Here is a 25953-nt window from a genome sequence, read left to right as displayed (position 1 = left end):
TTGTTATGGCAGCCCCACCAGAATGATACAACCCCATAGCTCGAAGACACAGATGGACCTACCCAAAGTGGCCCAGTCAACAAGGGCTCTGGGGGTGGAATGGGGCTCAGGCAGTCGAGCTCGGAAGCCACTCAGTGATGAGGCTGTTCTGCCTCCATGGAGATGGACTACATCCTTCAGGAAACATGTGCCTGAGTGTGAATACGGGCTCTTGGGAACCCGCATGGGATGCCCTTGGACCAAGTCCAAGGGGAGGGTCTTGCTAGTGGCCTTTCTCTCCCATTAACATCTAAGTCTCTCCAGCCGCAGAGATGAGGAAACTCTTGGACCCAAAAGAAGCATCTTTATAAATGAGAGACAAGAGCATGTCCCGCAGGGTAACAGTTGGGACTCTCAGAAACGGGGGTCTCCTAGTGTCTGCTCTGTCAGGTAGAGTTTGTTGTTGCCACTCTGTCCTCATTTCAAAAAAACAAGAGACTGAAAACCAGCAAGTCTTCCTGGGTCCCTCAGAGAATGAGAATGGCAGTCACAGGACCAACTGCTGTCCTGAGAACTGGACGTACGTTTGCACACACACACACACACACACACACACACACAGGTGCACGCTGAGAATCACAGGTTAGTGGAAGCAGAAGTCCCCAGGGGGCCAGGCACAGGTGGAAATGCTTATGGGGTGATTGATGAGCTTCTGGAGTCTGAGTGTGGACGAGCCAGAGAATTTGGAATCCCCAGGACTCAGTCTGGTCCGGGTGGAGGGGGCTGCCTTTTTGGGAGATGCCCCTGCATGAGTGCCGCCTGGTTCTGATGATAAATGTTGGAGAAATACTCTGTCCTTTGGTGGGAGGGGGATGGTGACCATTCTGGAAATTGCCCAAAGAACTCCTGTCCCTTCCTGTCCTCATGGGAAAGTGTTTCACCAGTGCCTGAGTGCTCTGTGGGGAGTGAAATATTCAGTCTGGAATTTGACAGATACTTTGTGTGGGTGAGTGAAGGCGATGCTGTTTTCTTAGCACTTCCATCAAGGTGCTTGCAAAGCCATGTGTGGTCCAAGAAGCACCGCCTTGTTCTAAGGCGGCTGGCTTCCCTGCTCACCCTGTCCAGACGTCCTCCCACAGTGGGGTACTGGTGCCAAGGATGACCAAGCCAGACCATCTGGTTGGAGAAGCATAAGTAGGAGACACCTTCAGCATACATAACCTGGATCTCAGCATCCACAGGCATTCTGGATTGAATTGTGTCTCCAGAATTCCTACATAGGAGTCCTCAGCCCCTGGACTTCACAATGGAACTGTATTTGGGTATAAGGGCTTTGAAGAGGGGATTAAGGTAGAATGAGGTCAGTGGGGCGGGCTCTGGCTCCATGGGATTGGGTTCCTTATAAGAAGAGGGGATGAGCACACAGACATGCCCAAAGGGAGGACCATGTGGGGACACAGGGAGAACGTGGGGGTCTACATGGCAAGGAGAGAAGCTTCAGGAGGAAGCAACCTCGGCCCCGCCTCATCTGAGCCTCCCAGCCTCAGCCCCACCTGGATCTCAGATTCCCAGCCTCAGCCCCGCCTGGATCTCAGACTCCCAGCCTCCAGGACCAGGAGAGAATGCGTGTTTCATAAGCCTCTCTAATCACAGTGCTGTTACTGCCAACCTCGTGAACTCGTACAACAGGAAATCCAAACATCGTTCTCTGAAAAACATTACTGCTAAAATCATTACCATTTGGGTATCTTTAAATCGGCAAGGAAAAGGCAATTCAGATAGGCTGCAGGCAGAAAGAAAGAAGAAAAATACTAAAAAAAAAAAAAAAAAGAAAGAAACTGATCTGATGGAGTCAAATAAATGTTCATGACAAACGTGAACATTTTAAGTCTGCTCCTTGAAAACATTGTCAGACCCTTACAAAATAAGGACTGAGTTGACATTAGTTTCTAAAAAGATAACCAGAGATTTTATTTTATTTTATTTTTTTTATCTTAACAGAGAGTATTTTTTTGACTATAGCTCATGTTGACTGTTTGGATCTGATACGGAAGACAAAGGCAACGCAGTTCCCCGTTCTGTGTGTGTGTGTGTGTGTGTGTGTGTCCATTGGTCTAGAGACGCTAGCTATATCCGTCTTTCTAAATTGTTTGCTTTGTGAGTACTTCAAAAGATAATCCCCAAGAAAGGACGGTCAGCGGCTCCCAGGCAGGAAATGCAAAAATGGGAGAGACCCATAGGGAATTCCCACTCCGCCCCTCTTCCACCAGAACAGACAGGCCCATTTACACAGTTAACCTCCCTGGGAACACCGTGTGTGTGTGTGTGTGTGTGTGTGTGTGTGTGTGTGTGTGTGTTGCGATGTTCCTCCTGGGAGCTCGTAAGCCCCCCACATGCATCGTTTCCTGCCAAAGATGTCAGTTGACCTCCCACAAACGTAGTGGTGTACAGGTCTGCTTTTGGGTTTACCAGTTTTGTAGACAGTGTCATATCCCGGCTGATGGTTCCATGTGAGATCATTTGGGAAGACTTTAACATTTCTGGCATCTCAAGCCACAGGCTCATTTGAAGCCGATCATGCAGTTATTTGAATGTGCTGATATTTTTTTTTCCTAGTTGAAAGATTTCTAAAAGTATGTATATGGATATGTACCTTATATATTATATACTTTATGTATTTGTATTGTATAGAGACATAATATACATTGTTACTATGTAGCCTGTATTAAATGGTACATATAATACATATTATATATTATGTATTATGCTTATATCCTATTTACTTTATATCTATATTATCTATAACATAATATATACCACAATAAATATAATGGGCAAATATATGTATATAAATATAACATAGATAATTTCTGTATTTGGGGCGTCTGGGTGGCTCTGTAGGTTGAGCGTCTGACTTTTGGTTTTGACTCAGGTCAGGCACTCAGCCCTCTCCCTCCCCCTCTGCTCCTTTCCCCACTCAACCTGCTCTCTCTCTCAAATAAGTAAATAACATTTAACAAAAAATCCTACCTTGAATACATAATAATATATACAGATAGCCTCTGATTTGGCAGATGTCTGTGACACTACACGTTGAAAGGGTTTGGATCACCCAATTTTCTTATTGACATGTGGTCTTACAGCCGCATAAATCTGAGAGCATTAATAAAGCATCCGTGGGCACTGAGTGGCTCAGTGGGTTAAGCCTCTGCCTTCGGCTCAGGTCATGATCTCAGGGTCCTGGGATCGAGGCCCGCATCGGGCTCTCTGCTCAGCAGGGAACCTGCTTCCCCTTCTCTCTCTGCCTGCCTCTCTGCCTACTTGTGATCTGTCTGTCAAATAAATAAATAAAATCTTAAAAAAAAAAAAAAGTATCCCTGACATTTTCCCCGGGTCCTTTGAGGACGTGCATTCACCCCAAAGTGTTGTGCAATGGCATCCGTTTCACCCCGGTGTCTGTGCTCTCACATGGTGATTAACATCTTTTGAGTTAGCTTCCCACGAAGCCGGCATCATTCCCAGCACCCTGGCCAGACTTCGCCGTCCTCTGCGGGCATGTCTCAGCCGTGTGTTGCAGAAGGAAACAGTTTCCTGGGAGAAAAAGGAAACAAGTAAAAGACGGTCCCCTGCGCAAAAGGCATCCACCGTTAGGCAACGCTGCGGTCCCTTGGAAGAGAAAACACGACGTGTTCTGTGTCTTGATGGCGCGTGTTCTTCGGGAAGGTTTAACAGCCTTGATGAAGTGGGTCTGCCAAACCTTAATGTGTGCTTTACGAGCACGACGGGGAGATGATGCGGAAAATCGATGTGGCACCCCAACGAAATGACAGTCATTACCGTGCAGATGCTGGGACCTCATTCCCAGATCCGATTCTCGGGCCCCCGGGGGTGCTGCCGAAGGACGCAGGACAAGGCATTTGGCTCAGGATGAGAAGTGCCATCATTTCCAAGAGGGACAAATAATACTGGGATGTTTTCATCTTCCCCTTGATGGGATGCAGAACAGCTTCAGGGACAATGATTGGGGAGGCAGTCCTCACTCTACGCCACCTCCTTCATGAAATATTCATAAAGTAAACACAGAGCACCAGCCACCATCAAGCCTTGTTTGTCTGCAAGTCAGCGGAGAGAGGACAGCCCAAAACAAGAAGCGAAACAAAAACAAAACAAAATGATTTCCTGTTCTTAGACAACGTAAAAACAAACGAAAACCAAAGACCTGTTATGGAAATGGATTCTTTATTTCGGTTCTTAGGAAATAAGTCCAAAAATTTTCCTAAAGTGTGACCATGATTTGCCAGACGTAATATTAATGGGTGGAGGGGGGTAAATTCTGGAATTCCTCCCTAGGGCCCAAAGAATTTTTTAAAATCTGACCTATTTAGTATGTTTCATTATGTCCTCTGTGTCTGAAGACTTGATTAATAATGTAACCAATTCCTTTAGAGATTATCAGAGTCTGGATATTTTTAGGGGAGCTTGTTTAAGTGGGGAAGGAGGGAGGAAAGAAGGAAAGAGAGAGGAAGGGAGAAAAGGAAGGAAGAGGAAAGAAACTGGACCCCAGTCCTACAAGTTCAGGGAACTGAATTTCACCTACAACCGGAATGAGATTGGAACAGGACCTCGAGGCATAGCTGAGACCCCCGCCCATCTGACCCGGTGCTCCCCAACCCAGACTTGCCATTTAAAGAACTGGGACATAATAACTGGGTGTCATTTGAAGCCAGTCCACGTGGGATGTGTTGTTATGCGGCGTAGCTAGGTGCTCCAGCTGGCTCCCTGAGCCCTCAGCCCTGCCCAGAGGCAGGATGGTCCTATACGCAGATGTGCGTCTATACCCCTGGGTTCTAGCTGTACATCGGCTGTCTACACCGAAGTAACTGCACTTCCTTCTCAGCAGCGAGCAAGGAGGGAGAGCCTGAGAGCCTCTGAGGAGGTCAGATGCCGTAGACAGCAATTCTCTTCATGTCCTAAAAACCTGATTAGGGACCATTGTTTCCCTGTGCACCCCACGTGGCTGGTGCTTGTCTTTTTTCTACCTGCTTTCTTAGCACCTCTGACTGACCCGTATCATCACGTAGCATGCTGGTTATGTAGGCACAGGAGGGCATTTATTGGGGTCCCATTTTCCCCCATTTGTGGCCACCAAGCAATTCCCTTGATGCATTTGATTTTTTTTTTTTTTTTTTAAATGACTGAGGGATCCATGGAGGTACCTGTGGATTTTAGGTCCTCCAAGGTGATTTTTTAAAGGTAGATGGCGTGATGATTTATTGTACCTAGACCTTTTGAAATGACCACCGTATTCTATTCAATTAACGTATCATCTCATGGAGCTCCCACGTTGTGTGTGCAGTGAACACCCTTGTGATCTCCACGCAGTAAATTACAGTATTTAATTCAGTGCTGGTTAACTCTCTTCACCGTGCTGAGGACGTGCGGCTGGAGTGTCATACCCTTTGACCAGCATCTACCCATCCCTGTCCCAAAAACCCCCCCGGCGTCCGCCATTTTGTGTTTCCGTGGGTTCCCTGTTTTTAGATGGCACACGTAAGTGAGATCACGCGGTATCTGCCTTCCTCTGCCCGAATTCCCATACGGAGCATCATGTCGTCAAGGTCCATCCACGTTTTGACAGATGGCAGGATCTCCTTCTGTGTCAAGGCTGAGTCATCTTCCATTGTGTGGATGGACCACCTCTTCTTTATCCATCTCGATGGGCGCTTGGGTTGGTTCCAGGTCTCGGCTGTTGTGAAGAATGCTTCAGGGAGCGTATCTCTTTACTCTCCTGCTTTCGTTCTCTTGTACGCAGACATGGACTTGCTGGATCTCATGGCAGTTGTGTTTCTAACTCTGGGAAGAACCTCCCTGCTGTGTTCTGCAGTGGCTGCCCCAGTTTGCATTCCCACCCACAGGCTCACCAACACCCATCACCTCTTGTCTTTTGGCGATGGGCATGCTAACAGGTGTGAGGTCACCTCCCCCTTGGGATTTCAATTTGCATTTCCCACGTGGTTGGTTGGGTAGACACTGTCATGGGATCTGAGCAGGGAACTCCCTAGGAATTAAGTTTCAAGAGGCTCGCCATGCTGACCAGCCCTTGCTGACGACCTTGTGATGGTCCAATACCTAAGCCACGTGCAACATCCTCACTACACCTGCATTAATGAGCAACCCGTGAGCATCAGGGCTGGGGCAGCCCTGGGGGCGGGGCATAGAGCAAATTAGATCTGCAGGAGGATGGTTCCCCTCCTTGCAGAAGGAATTGTTTCCAAGCTCTTTAGAAACCCCCGTTTCCATGCAACATGCTGAGTGCTTCCTCATGGGCTTGTCTATATGTTGGTTCCAAGCTGCTCTTTTCTCTTTATGTTGAAAGCACTTTGGGGGCCACCTGCTGTTTGTCTTGGGGCAGATCAAGTGTGTTTTGTCAATCCCCACGTTCTTAATAAATAGGCGCGTCGCGACTGTCTTCCTACGCCGTGATCTGAAAAGCCCACGCCTTTCAACAGGAACGCATACCAAACCTCATGATTTGGGTTGTAGTTGTTGCCTTTTTTGGGGGTGGCTGTTGCCATTTTACATGTAAGCGTCTTGGGCTCGAATTTGTGGGGTGTTACAGTGCTACATGGCTGGGCCAGGTATCTCTAGAGAGAGGACACTGGGCGGGGACACCAGGAAAAATAGGTTTCCATGGAGGTGGTGTGGGCGCATATGCGTGTGCATGGACAGTTTCTGCCTGTAAGGGAGACTCTCCGAGGAGGAGTTTCCCTTGGTGAGGACGAGCCAGCACTCAAGTGGGCCCAGAAGGGCGACAGATTGCCCCTTCCAGCTGGTTCTAAGACAACATCCGATGCGTAAGATGTGTTTGGTTGAAGAATGGGCATCTTGAATGCAAAAGGCTGGGCGGGTGGGTGAGGACGAGATGCACCTGCCTGGTTGTGCCCACCGAGTCCCTGAGAAGACGGAGCCCAGGCGCTGGCTGTAAGGCTGGGTCGTGATGCTTGGGTCTTTGTAGAGGACTGCCCAGACAGGGCACTCGAACAGTACCATGCCCCCGTGTGTCGGAAAGAGAGGGAATGTGGTGTGCCATGTAGAGACACATACTGTCCGAGCTGCTGTCTGGGACCCCAGTGTGGGACCCCAGTGTCTTGAAGGGTCCTGGGCTCTGGGACGGGCATCTGGTTAAGAGCATAAGCCTCACTCCAGACAGATGCCTGAGGCCTGATGCCGTTCTCTGCCCGGATGGTGTCAGTACAGCCTGCTTCTCTGGGGACCTTCTCTCCCTGTACAGCCCCTCCCCCCGAAATACAGCCCCAGCATTCAGCCCTGGAGTGGGGCCTCAGAGCCAGCAGAGGGACGTGAAAATGCTCCTTTCTTCATCCACTTTGCTCCCTCCCTGCTAGGGAGCTCTGCCTCTCTGGCTGTCTGCCTTCCTCTTTCTCTTTGTCTCTGTCTGTGACTGTCTCTGACTATATCTCTGTCTCTGTGCATCTGTGTCTATCTGTGTCTCTGTGTGTCTGTCTGTCTGTATCTCTGTCTCTGTGTCTGCCTCTTTCTGATGGTCTTTCTGTTGTTGTCTCCCTCTCTGTTTCCCTGTCTCGGTCTTCTGCGGTCTCTGTTTCCCTTTGTCTCTGTCTTCCTCTCTGTGCCTGTCTCTGTCTCCTTCTGTCTCTCTGTTTGTCTCCCTGTGTCTCTCTGTTGCTGTTTATCTCTGTTCTATTTCTCTGCATCCCTGTTTCTCTGTGTCTGTCTGTCTCTGACTATTTCTCTGCACTGTATCTCTGTGTCTCTCTGTCTCTCAGACCCTCTGAGTGGTCTTTCCCTATCTCCCTGTCTCTGCCTTGGTCTCTCCATCTCTTGCCCAGCACTCCCCTGCCCCCCGTCACAGACACTTTCGGGGACAGGCTTGCGTGTGCTGCGGACCTAGAGGGCGGGATTTCAGGTCTCAGCAGACGAGCACAGGACGAGTCTAGACAGCTGCTGCCACATCTGCTTCAAATTTACTTTCTTCAGAGAAACAGAGCAATGTGGGGGGGGGGCAGGGAGTGCTTAGGACACTCTCCTCCTCCTGGGCAGACCCCGGCACTTTGTGGGTCTCTGTTTCTTCGACAACTGCCCCCCACCCCTGCCCTGGGGTTTGCCCTAAGCGGGTCCAGCAGGTGGCAACCCCTGAATGTGGTGTTGGGTCCCGGGATGGCTCTGGCTGACCCCCCCCACCCCCGCACACAGGCACAGGTGTGCCCCACGCCCCGTTTGCAGACAGAGTTTCTGTTCCCCACCAGGGAGCAGGACAGAGTTTCCCAGCACCGGCCGACCCTGGGCACAGGAGACAGACATGTTTGCTGTTGGGACAAGGCTGAGAGCTGTCAGTCCTCCTCTTGACGTCCCTTTCCCCCAAACCATGCCTCTCTGCCTTTCAGGGAGCATGTTGTTCCTAAACTCACCCCATTCCATCGCGAGGGGGAGCGGTTACGGGCAGTTCTAGGAGGATTTTCCTGCCGGGAATCCTCTTTGGAAATGATCTTCTGCTTTTTTCCCTCCTGTTAGACACACTCACTTTTGATCATCCCCAAGGGTTTTTAATTTACGTTTGTGTTTGTGACTTTTTCATCTGTGGATACAGATGTCACCCGCGGGGTCAGGTGCTTTCCAGATTCCGAGTCGTCCCCTTCTGGTGTTGCGTCTTTGCAGATTTTTGTATCACGACAACGCAAACGTCATCAAACGAAATAGCTCCACACTTCCGTGCCTCTGTCTGGAGTCTGTCGGTAAAGGTGCGATTGTCTGTTCTTTCAAAGTATGAGAGAATTTGCTGAAACACCGTCAGCCACGCTCCCCTCTTTCCCGGATGCCGTTCTTTTTGTCATTTTTCTATTGCTGTCATATTCCTCGTTCTGATTACTCCTAATTGCCTTGATTAGGCTATAATAATCGGTATTTTCACAGAAAAGTATTCATGTCCCTGAAATTTTCATCTTTTTGTTATCAACTTCACATATTAATATGGAGAGAATTAGGAACCCATAATTATAAAATCTTCCTCATTACAAAAGACCCGTCCCTGTTTTGTAAATTTGCATTCTTCAGCGTTGCCAAGTGTCCTAATCACAGCCTTCTCTGGGTCCTTGTTCCTCTTCTTGTCTGTTGGTCTGTCAGATGTTCAAAAATGGACCCGCACTAATCCTTCTGTAAGAATTGGGATTCTTGGTGTCTCTCCCTGCATATGCAAGAGTTCTTAAGAAATGCAGCTGGATATTATGCTGCTGTGAAGAAGAGGAAACAGCCCAGTGTTACCAGAGGACATCATATTGGTCGACCATTGAGTCCCTACCTATTAAGTCTTTGTGTCCCATTCATGTTTTAGTCTTGAGTTATCCCTACTTTGTACGAATGAGGTCAACCTCCCCATTGCGTTTGCTTGTTTGATAACTTTTGATCTTTTTATTCCTAATCCTCACTTCTTAAAACTATAATCAACATATAGAAGAATTCACCTTCCCCCCCACTCGCTGCCACCTGTGGGAGGCCACCATATTGGTTTTCAATCAGGACCAGTGTCTCAGGACTCATGCCTCCTTCCTGGGTCTTCCATTCTGTCTCCATGGACGATTGGTATACCTCACATTTTCCAGTCATGTTTCGCAGATACGGTACTTCTTGCCCCCTGAGAAGTACGTGGAAGTCTTCCATTCTGTAATTAAATTGGCCAATTAATTCCAATTAATTAATTAATTAATGGCCAATTAATTGAACACAAGTGGGAGGTACCATTGATGGCATTCCAGGTAGAATGGAAAACGCCACCCATGTCTCCTTCCCCCACCTCCAGCTCCCACGTGCCCTGCTGGATCAAAGACCCCTAACCCAATGCACATTGTGGGCCTTGAGTGGTGGGAAAAAATGCAGATTTTAGGTAGGGGTGCCAGCCGAGCTCCTAAGAAATGTGACTTCCTTTGTCTTGTCTGAGCTTGGTCCTGGTGCTTCTGCTCAGCAGGGGTGGTACCCACGCTCTGCAACGTGTCTTATAGTTCCTGTTGTCAGGGATGGACCCTGTGATAAGTTCTAGTTTGCAGTGACCGCTCTGTCCTCCACGATGGTGGGGCTTGATTTATGGGCTCAGATTGCATATGCAATGTCAGCCCCTTGCACCACGTGATCCTTCTCCTTCCTGCTGGTGATATCCTGTAGCACTAATAGTGGGAGGGGAGTAGTTCCTGAATTAAGGTAGGAAAGCAGGTGTTGCTGGAAACCATGGAGCCAAGCCCTTTGGCTGCCTCACAAGGTAATGATCTCAAAGTGGAAAGGTGGCTCTCCTGTTTCTGGCTGGTTAGGAACCCTTTCCTTCAGGGATCAAAGAAAAATTATCTCTGACTTTACAAAGATGCGGCAACATTGCTCCCATCCTGGAAGCTGAGCTTGTGTGTCTACCAACCCTGTTATCATCCATTCTAGTTACTGGAAGTAGTGTAGATTTCCCCCTTAAAAAAAAAAAAAATTTATATCCTCATGAATATGTTGGGGGAGAATTTGAATGGTGTCTCAGGAATGCCTATCCAGATGGTACTATGTTCTAGAGCAATGCTTCCAAACCATCTGCGGCAAAACCCCTTTCCCAAATCTGTCACAGATTGATACCGATGTAGATGGGGCAGACAGGAATTACTAGAAAAATAAAATTTAAAAGCACGCAAAACGGAGACTCCAATTTTGCTTTTTTTAAATCATTGAATTCAGCAAACATAAAATGACTCTCGATTTTTTTTTTTTTTAATTTTCTAAACACTGTTCTCAATGTTGGGCTGTGTCTTACGGCAGACTGGTAACAAACACTTCCCAGGATGGAACCCATCTGTAGATCTCACTTGGAGGGGCTTTGATCCAGAAGCCTGCCCTCCCCAACTCCCACCGTATTTCTTTAGAGAAAATACTGAAAACAGGTCCTTCCTCGTCCTCAGTGGTCATGCGACTTGGCACATATCTGCTTTGTTCTTCACACAGAAGAAGCTGGGAACTGTAGATTATCTTAAAATGTCCCTTCCAAGTGAAAGCAACTATACATGTTCCAGAATATGTACCCTCCCAATCTAGTGCTTGTGGCTGGCTCTCCTGTGTTGTGATTACTGTTTTACTTATTTATTTATTTTGGGGGGGGGGAGCGAGCAAGCAGGAGGAGGAGAGTGCCAGAGGGAAAGGGAGGGAAAGAGAGAGTCTCAAGCAGGCTCCCTGCTGACTGCAGAGCCCCACAAGGCTCAAAACCGAGTGGGATGCTTACCTGACTGAGCCACCCAGGCTCCCCTCCCTCCGTGTTGTGATATTTAAAGTGTTTTATGAGAAGCGCAAAACCACAAAACCGTGAAGACATGTCTCGCACCCGGGCTGTGTGCCACTGGTTCTTGGGCAGAGGAGCTGCGTTCCCCCCTGTTCTGGGGTCTTGCAACTAATATCCAAGAGAGCATGTTCCCCAGAGCTGGTCCCAGAGACCCAAAGTGATGTCCCCGTGCAAAGACCGTCATGCCAGAGGATGACCCTGCAGACTGATGTCAGCTGCAAACTGTTGGTGCTCTGAGTTCCTCGCTGGAGCTCAGAATGCCTTTCCAAACTCATTCAGTTGTTTGTTTGATGAATGAAGCTCCTTGAGGTTGTAGGTCTGAGGCTCTGACCTTCCTGCTGATTTTGGCCAGGGGCTGCTCTCAGCTCCCCAGAGCCACTGGAAGGATTTTGACCCATGGAGCCTCACAACATGGCAGCTTACTTCATTAAAACCAGCCCGAAAATCTCTCTCTACCAGCCTTGGCGAGAGGGGATTTACCTAAGGAAATGCAGTCCTGGGAGTGACGTCCCATCATCCTTGCCATATAATGGAGCCTACTCAAAGAACTGACATTCCAATTTTTGCCCTTACTCTGTTGACAAGAAGCAAGTCACAGGTCCCATCCACACTCAAGGAGAGTGTATCATCAAGGGCGTGACTCATGTAGTGTCTTCTTAGGGTGTGTTTCCTGCATGGTACCTTTGTCTTTAAAATCCGGTGTCCCTCTCCTAGTGGGATGGAACTTAACTTATTTAGAAACGTTGTAGGTTCTGTTGTTGGTCGGAAGATAATCCGGTGTTTCTGTCCTTTCGCAGTGGAGTTTTTATATTGCGATCTGGCGTCTCTGAAGTCCATCCGGAAGTTTGTCCAGACGTTTAAGAAGAAGAAAATCCCTCTCCACGTCCTGGTCAACAACGGTGAGTCCTGGGGAAATGCAGAGCTGAACTCTATGCAGACACGCACACCAACTGTCCCGGGATAGACGTTCTCTGGGAAAGCAGGATTTCCATGGGAATTCGGGAGTCTATGTGCTGTGGTCACCGAGGCTTGGCTTCACTGTTGCGTATGGCTTTCGTCAGGGGCATAATTGATTTGAAATGATGGTAAGCCTGATAATACGTTGTATGAAGTCGGTATTTTCGATGGCCCTTGTGAGCTAATAAGGAAGGTGTGTCATGGATGTGTAAGGGTTGGGCATTTTCACAAGTGTTACCACATGAAGTCCTCAGCATGTCCCCATGGAGGTCATCAGTATGTGGGCTCTATGCCCAACTGTCTCTTGACGTCTTCCCTGCAGCTCCTCAAATGGACATGTGGAGTCCACATCTCCTCTTCCCCTGACTTCACCGTGCCCACCTGTCCATCTTCCAACCTAGACCCTGTTCCCTTCTTTCAGCCACGCTCAGCTCTTAAGGGCCTCTTGGACCCATCTTGGTGCCCAAGACATTCCTCTCTTCCCCTGCTACACTCAAGAGATATCGTAGAGGTTCATCCAAACCCTCCACAGTGAGGAGGCAGTGCCATGAACGTGTCCAGACTGAATCCATGTAGAACATGGAAACTGTTGGAAGTGTGGTGGAGACACACTGGTGTTGGTAGAACATCACACATCCCTTTGAGACTTGGAGACCGGCTGGTCGTGTGTAGAGGAGAGAAATGGTAATATTAATAGGGTGAAAGGAATAGCCATCAGTCAAACCACAACACCTTCATTCCAAAATACGTAAAACATTTGCTAAATTATTCATCTGTTGCATGGCAGGGAGAACATTACCATTGGACCCCTGTGATTCTGCTGAGTGCACTTGGATAATCCAGGCGGATTTCCCCAACTAAAGAGATGTAATTGGCTCTCTTCTCCAAAGTCCTTTTGCCAGGGAAGTTACCCTAGTAAGAAATCACGAGAATGATGATGTGGACATAATTTGCGGGGAAGCGGGAGCATAAGTCTACGTAGTAAGGCTACACCATACTAGTCCATCTGATTCTGGCTTCCAGGATTCGATTGCCGTCTCTTTATCTTCTTTCTCTTTGTCTTCACGTGTTTTAACGTGATGGGCGGGTGCCGGACAAAGTTACAGCTAACACCAGTCCTACCTGCTTAGCCTAGAAAGGACACTACGTGTGTGTTATTAGTGCTGGTGGTGATCGTCGGAAGGCTTGGGATGATTTTAATTTTCCTTTCCTCATGGACCTTTCTTGGTATTTTTCAAGGTTTCCCGAAATGGGTGCACCTTTAATTTATTTGCAGAAATCAGTGATTTGGGATCCCTCCGTCTTGGTGGGAGCTTCCTGGGTCAGGGCATTCCTCACTATTATAAATGTTGAGAATTAGAATATTATGAATCGCCCAGTGTAGACACGAGCTGGCAGGACTGTGGGGGATCCGGTCCAAGTGCACATCTTCTTTCCTCAGTCCATGTAACACCCTCAGCGATTAGGGACTAGAGCTCGTCATCCTGGAGCAGTTGATCAGCAGCAGGACGAAAGTGCCGTGGTGAGCTTGTCCAGAATTTGGGAGATTTTATAGACCTGTCCATGCATGACAGGGGTCATCGGCGGATGCCCCATGGTTCACTCTCTGCCCTTCACTTTCAAGATGACCCCAGTGGTCCTAACACGGTCCCTGTTCTTCTCTGCAGATGGTAAACCAAGCATGCCTGGTTCGTCTAACATTTCTCTGGAGACGGGGACACAGTTTGAAGGTGGATCCAGGGAGGCTGGACCCTCTGTACGCCATGTCTGTTTTCCCTCTAGGGAATCCCATCCATACGTTGGCTTCACATACCCCCAGACTTTCCTCCCCACACACCTTCCTCTGTGCTCAGGACCTACCATGGCTTCTCCCTGCCCCAGATGCATGGAGACCCAACACGTGCACTATGGAAACCCTGAGCCCCCGACGGCACTGGCCTTAAAGGAAAAATCCCATGATTCTCCTTGAAATTTCCTTGATTTCTCTTGCATGGACTTGCCTTTCCCAGCTTCTAGAGGCTAGCACCCTAGAAGCTCATGGCTGCTTCCCACACCCACTGGAGTAGCATCAGCAGCTCTCTCTGTCTCTCTGTGATGTTTACTTCTGTCCACACATACCTTCTCTGACTCTGAGCCTCCTGTCTCCCTCTTGTGAGGACACTCGTGGTGACCCTGGACCACTGGGGTCATCCAGAAGCATCCTCAGCACGGTGTCCCTAATCCAATCCCATTGGCAACATCCCTTTATCCACCTAAGGACACATATTCACAGGCTCTGCAGATCACGATGTGGACATCGTTGGGGAAGTTATTGTGTCCACCATGCTGGACATGGGATGCACACGTGTTTGGGGATGCCATCTGCCATACATGGACCAGGACATGGATGTCTGTAGGGACATGATTCTGTCTCCCAGCCAGGGATCAAGTCATAGATGTTGGTGGGGACATTATTCTCTTCACTATGTGGGGACCAGGACCTGGATGTTGGTGGGGACATTATTCTGTCTCACTCATGGGGGCCAGGACATGGACATCTGTGGGGACATTATTCTCTCCACTCTGTGGGTATGAGGACGTGGATGGTTCTGGGGACATTCTTCTGTCCCCCACGTGGAGACCAGGATGTGGATGTCTGTGGGGACATTATTCTGACTGCCACATGGGGTTCGAGACATGGGCATTTCTCTGTTTGCTACATGGAGATCAGGATTTGGACATCCTTGGAGACATTCTTCTGCCTCCACATGGGGACCAGGATGTGGACATCCCTGGGGACATTCTTCTGTCTCCCACATGGGGACCAGGATGTGGACATCCCTGGGGACATTCTTCTGTCTCCCACATGGGGACCAGGATGTGGACATCCCTGGGGACATTCTTCTGTCTCTCACATGGGGATTCAGGATGTGGGCGTCTTTGTGGGGAAGTGGTCATCATTCAGCCCACCACACCCACCTTATGTGAGCTCAGTACTTCTCAGGCAGCAACAATACAGTCATAAACGAGCACCCTTGACCTCATGGAAGCCATTCTCTAGCAAAGGAGACAGATACTCCGCAAGTAATCATTGAGTTCTTCAACCCACCCCAGAAAGTACCACTTGCAGTATGACAACAGGGTAGTGAAAATGAAAGAAAAGACGCCATCTCAAACATGATCTGTCTGGAAAGCCCCAGGCTTCTGAAGTGGCATCCCATGGAACCCAGGATGGGAGGAAGGCCACAGGGACAAATGGCCCTGGGCCCAGTGGGGTGGCAAGGGCTGTGCAGTCAGGATTGCAAATGGATTCATCTCCAGCCCAGTACGCCCAAAATTACCTTGATTTATAGGAAGAGAAGGCATTTCTCGTGTGTCGCTCTCCTTGGTTTGTGCATGAGCATTCCTCCTTGCTGTGTGTGGTGGGAATTCTGAGTCAAGACTTTTTGGAGATATTTGGAGGAGTCAGCAGATGCAAATGAGTGTTCCAACCACAGGCCTTCTCAGAAGAGGACCCTAGCCATGGCATGGTTGGTGTTCAAGGGGGGTTGCAGAATTTCCCAAAACTATTTGTCCGAGACCCTCCTCTGTGATATTTACTTCCTCCCGCCAAGGCGACTGGTTGAAAGGATGTGGGTTCCCGGGACCACATGTGTTCCATCTCCTGGAATACAGCCCCACTGCATTCCACAAAGGGACTCCCAAGGTCCAGGAGGAGCTGGAATTTGTGCTTTTCTTCTCTCTCTCTCTCTCTCTCTCTCTCATTTTTAATTATTAAAATAAGACTGATTGAGGCACCTAGATGGCTCAGTCAGTCAAGCATCTGCCTTTGGCTCAGGTCAGGATCCCAGAGTCCTGGGATCCAGTCCCGTATCGGGCTCCCCACTCAGCAAGGAGCCTGCTTCTCCCTCTCCCTCTGCTGCTCCCCCTTCTTGTGCTCTGCTAGATAAACAAAACCTTTTTTTAAAAGAAACGATGAGAGCGATCAAGATGTTGTAGATGTTAAGTACTTCAGAAGGGAAAGGGTGTTTGCATTTGCTTGTGCGATGAAAATAGAACCAGACGGCCTCTTTCTGGAAGCTCGGGATCCAAGCTGAGAATTTATCCAACACAAGAAGAATCGATAGTGTATCTCTTGCAGAGCCAGCTCAGAATTTATAGTCTATTCACATCAAAGTTTCATTTATCCAATCTCCCATCCCCACACCTGATCACAGATAGTTTTGAAATAACTGCACGGAATTGATGTGTTATCCCTGTAGGACTTCTTCCCGTACCTCTAATGGATGCATTTCCCAACGTCAAGAATTACTAAAAAATAAATATGGCAGTGGTAACCCTTGAGAAATAAAATAACCCTGAGAAGGAAACGATTCCCGCCAGGTGCATACTGATGGCGTCTGCGCCTGTAGAAGACCACAGAGCAGTTGAGCGAGGAGGAACATGGTACCCGTTTCTGGGCGAGCAGACGCCTGAGCAGTTTTCCTATATATGCACTTGGCGTTCCCTGGGCAAAACAGGCTCTGCCGTCATCTGGTCTCCCTTCCAGGAACACGGAAGCTGGTGAATCACTAGCGCACATGCATGCATCAATGGATTGTTGGATCCCAGTGGGTGTAGACCACATCTCATCGATGCCTTCTGCTTGTTTTCCAACGTGTCTCCCTCTCTGTTTGCTGCCGTGTGATGGGTTTCCTAGAACAGAAGGCAGTTGGATGTTCTTCTGGTGGTGGGTGTTTGCAGCGCCGCCTGACGTGATTTACCGTGATCCCGGATCTGCCCGAAGAGTAGGCTGAAGGCTGTGGACATGCATTGCATCTCCTGCATGGGACAACTTTGTTCCTCCAAATGCCCTTCATGAGCTTCTAGGAAGTGGGCTGAGAAAAACAGTGGCTTTCCAGTTACCCAAATGCCCCAGAAGCATGTCACTGAAAGGCTCTTCCAAGAGTTGCATGTTGAAAAGCACCTGCTTGCAGGTGTCCTTGGTATGTCCCGTGCATATGGTGGAACCAAGTGCATGGTACTTTTCCATCAAGATCTGTTACCTGTTTAAGAAACATACTCAGTAAACAATTGGGTCCTTACCATCATCATGGGGTGTGGGGAGAATGACAGGTTTGTCTTTTACGACAATATGGGGAAAGTTATTCCAAAATGGAAATGGGAATATGGCGCCTGGGCATGGGTTTTACCAATGTGTTCCCCATTGTGTTGACATTGAAGAATTACTTTGGACATACATATCTGTGCCTTCAGTTTAGACATTGTGACTGGCCCATGTGTGACAGTAGGTTCACTACCCGCTAAGCTCTCAACCCCAGTACCTGTGCCCTTGTGGGTTCATGGCCACCTATTCTTGCCTGGAACCCGAGGCATTAATTGACCGATAGCGTCCTTCTCCAAGGCACATGGACAACCCCTTCCCTGTTCACATTTTAAAGGCAGAATCAAAACGCTCATTGCTCCCTTCCAGAATGTTCTATTCCCCTCCCCCCACATGTTTCTATACCTTTCCCGACTACCATGGTCGCCAGCTTCCAGACGTCTTTGGTTTTAGTGAGTGCCACTACTGCGTAAGTCAACGAAATCCAGAGCTTGGGCAAGGACAGTGGCTCTGAAGGCAGGGGTAGCGATCATTCCCTGGAGTGAAGGTGGCGTTTCTGAAGTGTTCCTCACACTGTAGAGTGAGGCCATCATCTGGCCATGGGCCACCATGTCTTCTCTGTCTCCTTTCTGCTTTTCCTGTTTTCTGTAAGGCACACAACTCGGTCTCCTCCCCCAGGATTAGGACATACCTTTTTTTTTTCTTTTATTTATTTATTTTCAGCATAACAGTATTCATTGTTTTTGCACCACACCCAGTGCTCCATGCAATACGTGCCCTCCCTATTATCCACCACCTGGTTCCCCAACCTCCCATCTCCCGCCCCTTCAAAACCCTCTGGTGGTTTTTCAAGTCCATAGTCTCTCATGGTTCATCTCCCCTTCCACTTTCCCTCATCTCCCTTCTCCTCTCCGTCTCCCCATGTCCTCCTTGTTCTTTGTTATGCTCCACAAATAAGTGAAACCATATGATATTTGACTCTCTCTGCTTGACTTATTTCGCTCAGCATAATCTCTTCCAGTCCCGTCCATGTTGCTACAAAAGTTGGGTATTCGTCCTTTCTGATGGAGGCATAATACTCCATTGTGTATATGGACCACATCTTCCTTATCCATTCATCCGTTGAAGGGCATCTTGGTTCTTTCCACAGTTTGGCGACCGTGGCCATTGGTGCAATAAACATTGGGGTACAGATGGCCCTTCTTTTCACTACATCTGTATCTTTGGGGTAAATACCCAGCAGTGCAATTGCAGGGTCATAGGGAAGCTCTATTCTTAATTTCTTCAGGAATCTCCACACTGTTCTCCAGAGTGGCTGCACTAACTTGCATTCCCACCAACAGTGGAAGAGGGTTCCCCTTTCTCCACATCCTCTCCAACACACGTTGTTTCCTGTCTTGCTAATTTTGGCCATTCTAACTGGTGTCAGGTGGTATCTCAATGTGGTTTTAATTTGAATCTCCCTGATGGCTAGTGATGATGAGCATTTTTTCACGTGTCTGATAGCCATTTGTATGTCTTCATCGGAGAAGGGTCTGTTCATATCTTCTGCCCATTTTTTGATATGATTATCTGTTTTGTGTGGTATCTAGGACATACCTTTTCTGCTTCACTGTTTTGCTCCACAAAGAACACCACCTTGTTCTACACGCAAGTCTGCTCCCCAGTCAAACACATGGATCCATGAGCCGATACTTTTATTGTTCCTTTTCCCACTTTTCGGCCAGCAAAGGGAGATACGGAGGTCTCAGCAATGCTCACTGTCAAGGGACAACCTTCTAGGGCACTCACGTAAGAGGAAGCTTTCAAAAACACAAATGCAGGTCCATGGATGCAGTAAAAATTTTCTCCTCAGCACATAGGAGACATTCAATAAACAGTGTCATATTATCATCTGAGATCAATGATGGTCTGCACAGGCAGGTGTCTGGGACCTTTTGCTTTAGAATACAGATGGACTTGGAGATTTCTCGATATGTGACATAATCATGGGTTAGAGTAGGATTAGGATGGCTCTGGGTGCAGGCTCCGTGGTGCCGAGAACTCCCGCTTCACTTCCATGAGCCCCAGAACGGATTGGACATTTCCCAGAGGTGACCGACCGTATGCATGACAGTGATGTTCTCGCTGCTCTTTAAAAGCACACTTTTCCCAGTGATGCTGTTAATGCCAAGAATGTGCTCCAAAAGCTGTTTACCATTTCTGGAGTAACCTTGAACTCACTCTTGGCCCAGAGCATTATTATTGTCACATTCTTAGAGGCTGGGTCAGTGAATTTGTGCCACGATCTGTCACCAGAAGTTGCATCCAACGAAGATCCATGCTGGCATTTCCCCCCAGCTCAACCGTTGCCCCACGTTTGCTTGTCATGTACATTATTGTAGATAATCCGTAATAGAAATGCAATGAGCTGGATATCGTACGGCTTCAGGAGATGTGGCTGGGGTTGTCCTTCAGCTCCTGTTCCCGCCTACTGGACCATGTGCACCCTGGAAAAAACTAATGAGTCCAACGCTTCAGCCCCAAGATCCGTGCCCCTGCCCCGAGGATTGGCTAACCAGAGTCCCCTCGCCATTTTCTCTGCTACCATCTTCCAGGCACCCAGAGGCCATCGCAAGGAAGGGAGTAACTCACAACAGTTACTGTGAGGAACTAGGAACTCAGAACTAGGAACTCGCTGCAGAGTAACACCCCAAAATTCAGAATAATCCCTGTGGAGCCCCACATCCCCTAATCCATTATGTGTGGTCTTTTCCAATGAATCTGGATACTTAGAAAGCTGAGTTTAGTGACAGCCATTCGTCCCATGAGATGGGGCTCTCTGATGTGGAAATTGATAATTTATGCGTGCAGAGATATTCCAAGAATTGATCATTTAGGCACACAGGGATATTCCAGGAATGGGTAATGGGCATGCGCTACTATTCCAGGAGCTAATGATGTATGCGTGCCATGATGTTCCAAGAATGGATCATTTAGGCATGCACCAATATTCTAAGAGTTGATAAAAATGGGGATGCACTTGTAGTTAAGGAGTTAATAATTTAAGCATGCACCGGTATTCTAGGAATTGATCATGTACACGTGCAGTGATATTCCAAGAATGGATCATTTATGCATGCAGTGATAGTCCAGTGGCTACTGCTGCGTTCCAAACCACCTCCAGTCCTGGTGACTCAAAGATCAACATTTCTACTGCTTGCAGTTTGGGGGCACACAGGAATTTGGGCCGTTCTAGCTCTGGGTGTCCTGTGCAGTTGGAGCTCGGGCTTCTGCTCACCTGACGGCTCATGTGAAGCTGGATGTCCAGAAGGCTTGCTTCAGTGCTGGAAATCGGGTGCTGCCCAGCACGCAGGCTCAGCGGGATGGCTGGCCAGATGACCTCCATGAGTCCTCTCCAGTATGGCGGTCTCACAGGCACCAGCCAGTCTTCTTAAGTGAAGCCGGTTCTCCCCAGCATTCCCAGCAACGAGGTGGGAACCACACCGTCCTGCCTGACCCAGCCATGTCACAGCTGCTACATTGTACTCATTACAGAAAGCTAAGGAGGGGCCAAGATCCAAGGGATGGAACACAGAGTCCCTCTCCCTAGGAAGCAAGTATCAAAAACACCGGAGGCTCGTTTACAGGTGCGTCAAGATCGGGTTCCCTCTAAGCCAGCCTCGTAGAAGCCGAGCGTTCACGAGAAGCCATGTTCCCCCAACTAGGAATCTTGTCATCCTCTAGGCATGGACAGAGCTCTGCTTTTCTGGATTCCTCACGATGAATAAAATAGTCAAGAAAATGGCATCACCAGGGAGATGTTTCCCTGTCCTCGAAATGCCAGACTTCACATCCGCTTAAACCCATGGGTGCCAGGTGCCCTTTGGGAATGTTTTCTTAGCTGAGTTGAGTGACTATGGATATTCTTAAATACACCTTTTATTGGACGTGTGAGACCCACGTGGCTTCGTTTCCTGATGTATGTTGGTCTTCTCCCTGTAGGTCTGCACAAGGGATGTTTTAGAGTAGTAAGCTCAGGGGATCTATTTTCAATCCGTTGGACGTGTTTTCAGAGGGCTGGGCATTCAGGGACGTTGAAAAAAAAAAATCACTTAGCATAGCAGGTGTGTGTGCGATAGAGTTCATGGGCTCTCATTTCTACCTCTTTTTTTTTTTTCATTTTATTTTATTTTTTCAGTGTTTCAAGATGCGTTGTTTATACTCCACAGTCATGGGCTCTCATTTCTACCTTTTTATTTTCATTTTATTTTATTTTTCAACATTCCAAGATTCACTGTTTATGCACCACACCCCGTGCGCCATGCAATGCGTGCCCTCCTTAGTACCCACCACCAGGCTCACCCATCCCCCGATGCTTCTCCCCTCCAAAGCCCTCAGTTTGTTTCTCGGAGTCCACAGTCTCTCATGGTTCACCTCCCCTTCCAGTTTCCCTCAACTCCCTTCTCCTCTCCATCTCCCCATGTCCTCCATGTTCTTTGTTATGCTCCACAAATAAGTGGGACCATATGATACTTGACTCTCTCTGCTTGACTTATTTCACTCAGCATAATCTCTTCCAGTCCCGTCCATGTTGATGCAAAAGTTGGGTGTTCATCCTTTCTGATGGAGGCATAATACTCCATCGTGTATATGGACCACATCTTCCTTATCCATTCATTTCTACCTCTTTAATGTGACTTACCACCTTCCTGCACCCAAAACACTATACAGTGCTGGGAACCCCACAGCCTGGACCGGACATTTCCTTTGCCTTGAGCACCCCACAAGTGATAAGCTTGCATGGGGGCAGGATGTGTGGGGCCCTGAATGTACAAAATGCATCCTGTGTGAGCATGGGTGTGATGCAGCGTGCATTGTGCCCTGTGTGTGCAGGGAGGGATCCTGCAATCCAGCGGGAAAACTGTCTTCATGTATAGAAAAGCACAAAGAATTACATGTAGGAATGCCTACGCACACACATGTACGTTTGCAAATATACACCTGTATGTCCCTGTAAAAGACACATCAACACACACAGATACATAGATGCAAATACATCTACCCAGAGAGAGGCATACACCTCAAATCCAAGCATGTACAAATGCACACAAATAAGTAGGCTTGCCTGTGTGCGTGCACGGCGTACACAAATACAGATTCATTTGCAAGTTCAAAATACGCACAGACCCAGAAACTTGTGAGAGTCTCACCGAAATGGCCATTGACAAGTGTGCATTCCCCAGAAATACATATGCAAGCACATAAGGTGGGAACACTGAGGCGTATGCAAACACCTTTGCTCACTGCACTGCTGGGTGTTTACCCTAAAGATACAAATGTAGCGAGCCGAAGGGGCACGTGCAGCCCAATGTTTATAGCAGCAATGTCCACAGCAGCCAAACTATGGAAAGAACCTAGATGTCCATCAACAGATGAATGGATAAAGAAGATGTGGTATATATACACAATGGAATACTATGCAGCCATCAACAGAAATGAAATCTGTCCATTTGCGACGACGTGGATGGAACTAGAGGGTATCATGCTTAGTGAATAAGTCAATCGGAGAAAGACAACGATCATATGATCTCCCTGATATGAGGACGTGGAGAAGCAACATGGGGGGTTAGGGGGATAGGAGAAGAATAAATGAAACAAGATGGGATTGTGAGGGAGGCAAACCATAAATGACTCTTAATCTCCCAAAACAAACTGGGGGTTGCTGGAGGGGAGGGGGTTAGAGGGATGGGGTGGCTGGGTAATGGACACTGGGAAGGGTATGTGCTGTGGTGAGCGCTGTGAAGTGTGTAAAATTGATGAGTCACAGACCAGCACCCCTGAAGTAAATAATACATTATATGTTAAAAAAACAACAACAAATACCTTTGCTCACACACTTATAAATAGAAGCCCATTTTCACCCGCCAACGCACACGCGGATATATTTGCATAAATACATCTAGTACGGGCATCCAAATATGCCTGGAAACATGTAACACATATGTTTGTATGTGTTTGTGGTTACATGGGCACAGGTGTGCAAACACACACCTACACCCATACACACACGGGTACGTAGGCAAACAAAGACGTCCGTGGACTTCCAACAGATGCCCAGGGAACCATGCTGAGCTGCTGCAGGACATGGACCGATATGGGCCAGACTCCTCTTCCAGTGCATTCGATGCATCAGGAACCTGAGGTCCAGGATGGTGACATGGCAGTGAGGACCAGAACCCATCCTCCTGGCTGGTGCCCGGCCCCGTCTCTGGGATGGCTGTGGGACAGCTCCCCCATCTCATATCCTAACTCTCCCTGAAATCCCGTTTGTTCCAGCCGGGGTGATGATGGTCCCTCAGCGGAGAACCAGGGATGGATTTGAGGAGCATTTTGGGCTGAACTACCTGGGCCACTTCCTGCTCACCAACCTCCTCCTGGACACCATGAAGGAGTCCGGATCTCCAGGCTGCTGCGCGAGGGTGCTGACCGTCTCGTCGGCCACGCATTACATCGCGGAGCTGGACATGGACGACCTTCAGGGCAGGTGGGTGCTCGCGGCACGCCGTCCAGTGGCTCAGGGGTACCCGTCAACAGTACAAAACCACCAGTGTAGACTCAGGTCTGTGATCAGAATCATTGAAAAACCCCATGCCAACGTTTTATAGTGTTCTTCATGACTGCGTCCCCAAACACGTTTTGTTTTTGGCATTTTTCTATTGAGATTTAATTGCTATAATGCTGTAATCAAGTTTGTATCCCAGTAGTATAGTTGTTATATAACATTATATGTGTGATAACATTATAATGTCGATTATAATTGCTACATAATATAACATATGTTATACATATGGAACTATAATTGTTACATAACATGTATGTATAACATTATAGTGTTGTAATTGTAATTGTTACATAATGTAAGTTATAACATAATGTAATTATACTTGTTATATAATATACATATGTTATAGTATAACTATAATGTTAGGTAACATATATAACATTATAGTGTAATTATTATACATTATATATTATAATTGTAATTATTATATAACAGGTTATAACATTATGTTATAATTGCTATGTAACATTATACATGTTACAGCATTTCATTGTTACAATTGTTACACAATGTAACATTGTATATGATGCAATGTTACAATTGCTATATAGTGTGACATTATATATGTTAGAATGCCGTAATGTTACAATTCTTACACAATGTAACATTGTGTATGATGCAATGTTACAATTGCTATATAATGTGACATTGTATATGTTAGAATGCCGTAATGTTACAATTCTTACACAATGTAACATTGTGTATGTTGCAATGTTACAATTGCTATATAATGTGACATTATATATGTTAGAATGCCGTAATGTTACAGTCGTTACACAATGTAACGTTGTATATGATGCAATGTTATAATTGCTGTATAATGTAACATTATATATGTTAGAGTGCCATAATGTTACAGTTATTACACAGTGTAACATTGTGTATGTTGCAGTGTTATAATTCCTATATAATGTGACATTATACATGTTAGAATGTCGTACTGTTACAATTGTTACACAGTGTAACATTGTCTGTGTTGCAGTGTTATAATTATCACATAATGTGACATTATACATGTTGTACCATGATGTTATAGTTGCTATAGAAGTATCAGGTGTACACGGTAATGATTCACTAGTTGCGTGTATCCTGAAATAATCCTACTAAGTACATTTAACATCCGTCATCATCAACTCACATGCATCTTATCCTCGGGCAGCTTAGCTCTGTGGTGTTATTTTTCATTTTTTATTTTCTTTGATAGAAAGAGGAAAGACAGAAGTTGGGCATGCGGTGGGTACCAGAAGTAACGACACGTTCTCCTTTGTTTGCAATTGTAAATACAGCCCACTAACCCCGTGTGGTGCGTCCGGGTGACTCCTGGTGGCGTGGGAGGCACCACGTTCCGATCTGTGTTTCCCGCTCTCTCCTCCTTCGGGATAAAAGAGGCCCTGCGTGTGAGTGGGGTACATGTTCATGTTTGCATGAGTGCTGACCTCACTGTGCACGGTGTAGACACCCTGTTGGAAGGACCTAGATGCGTGCTCGAGCGGAGCTTGATTTCCAGGAGTGCCTCCGGCACGTGCCCTGGTGTGGGCACCCTCAGCACCCGGGCATGCAGAGCGTGGAAGGAGGGTGGCCAAGCTGTGCATCCCTGGGGTGCTTCCCGGTGTCAGGTTCTGGCCAGCTGCCAGGAGAGCAGGGCTGGAGTCTTCCCAGGGAGTTCTTACCCATCTGGTGGCCAACCTTGTCCTAGGTGGGTGAGTGGGTTCTGTGCTTGTGGCTGTGGGATCAGGGCGAGCCCTCACTGGGATTTCCCCTTGGGGGCAGGAGGCAGGGAATGTATCTGTGACTCCTGGGGACAGGTGGCTCCCTGAAGAGGGCCTGGGGCAGGGGGCTGGCCAGGCTCTTGGGTCCTTGGGCGGCCTTGCAGGACCAGCTTGTGTATAGAGGACGCAGGTGGAGCGAAGGCATGTGGTTGGGGGACAGCTGTCCCCCCCACCCGAGGGGCTGCTCCTTTGTGGTGCCCTAAGCGAGCTCAGGGATGGTCTCTGCGTGCAC

The 25953-nt window shown here is 47.8% G+C and overlaps 1 protein-coding gene across 1 annotated transcript in view; it reads left to right on the top strand.

Annotated features, from left to right (window-relative positions):
* The window catches only part of LOC123935871 (dehydrogenase/reductase SDR family member on chromosome X-like), a 116250-nt gene that overhangs the window by 68803 nt on the left and 21494 nt on the right, over positions 1–25953 (top strand). Inside the window, exons 4-5 of the mRNA XM_045996708.1 lie at positions 12106–12207; positions 23667–23874. Of these exons, the coding sequence (XP_045852664.1) occupies positions 12106–12207; positions 23667–23874 (310 nt within the window). The remainder of the gene's footprint in view (positions 1–12105; positions 12208–23666; positions 23875–25953) is intronic.

The sequence above is a fragment of the Meles meles genome, chromosome Y (genome assembly GCF_922984935.1).
Source record: "Meles meles chromosome Y, mMelMel3.1 paternal haplotype, whole genome shotgun sequence".
Taxonomy (NCBI): Eukaryota; Metazoa; Chordata; class Mammalia; order Carnivora; family Mustelidae; genus Meles; species Meles meles.
The sequence above is the reverse complement of the archived record's forward strand: the minus strand, read 5'-3'. Positions and strand labels throughout refer to the sequence as shown.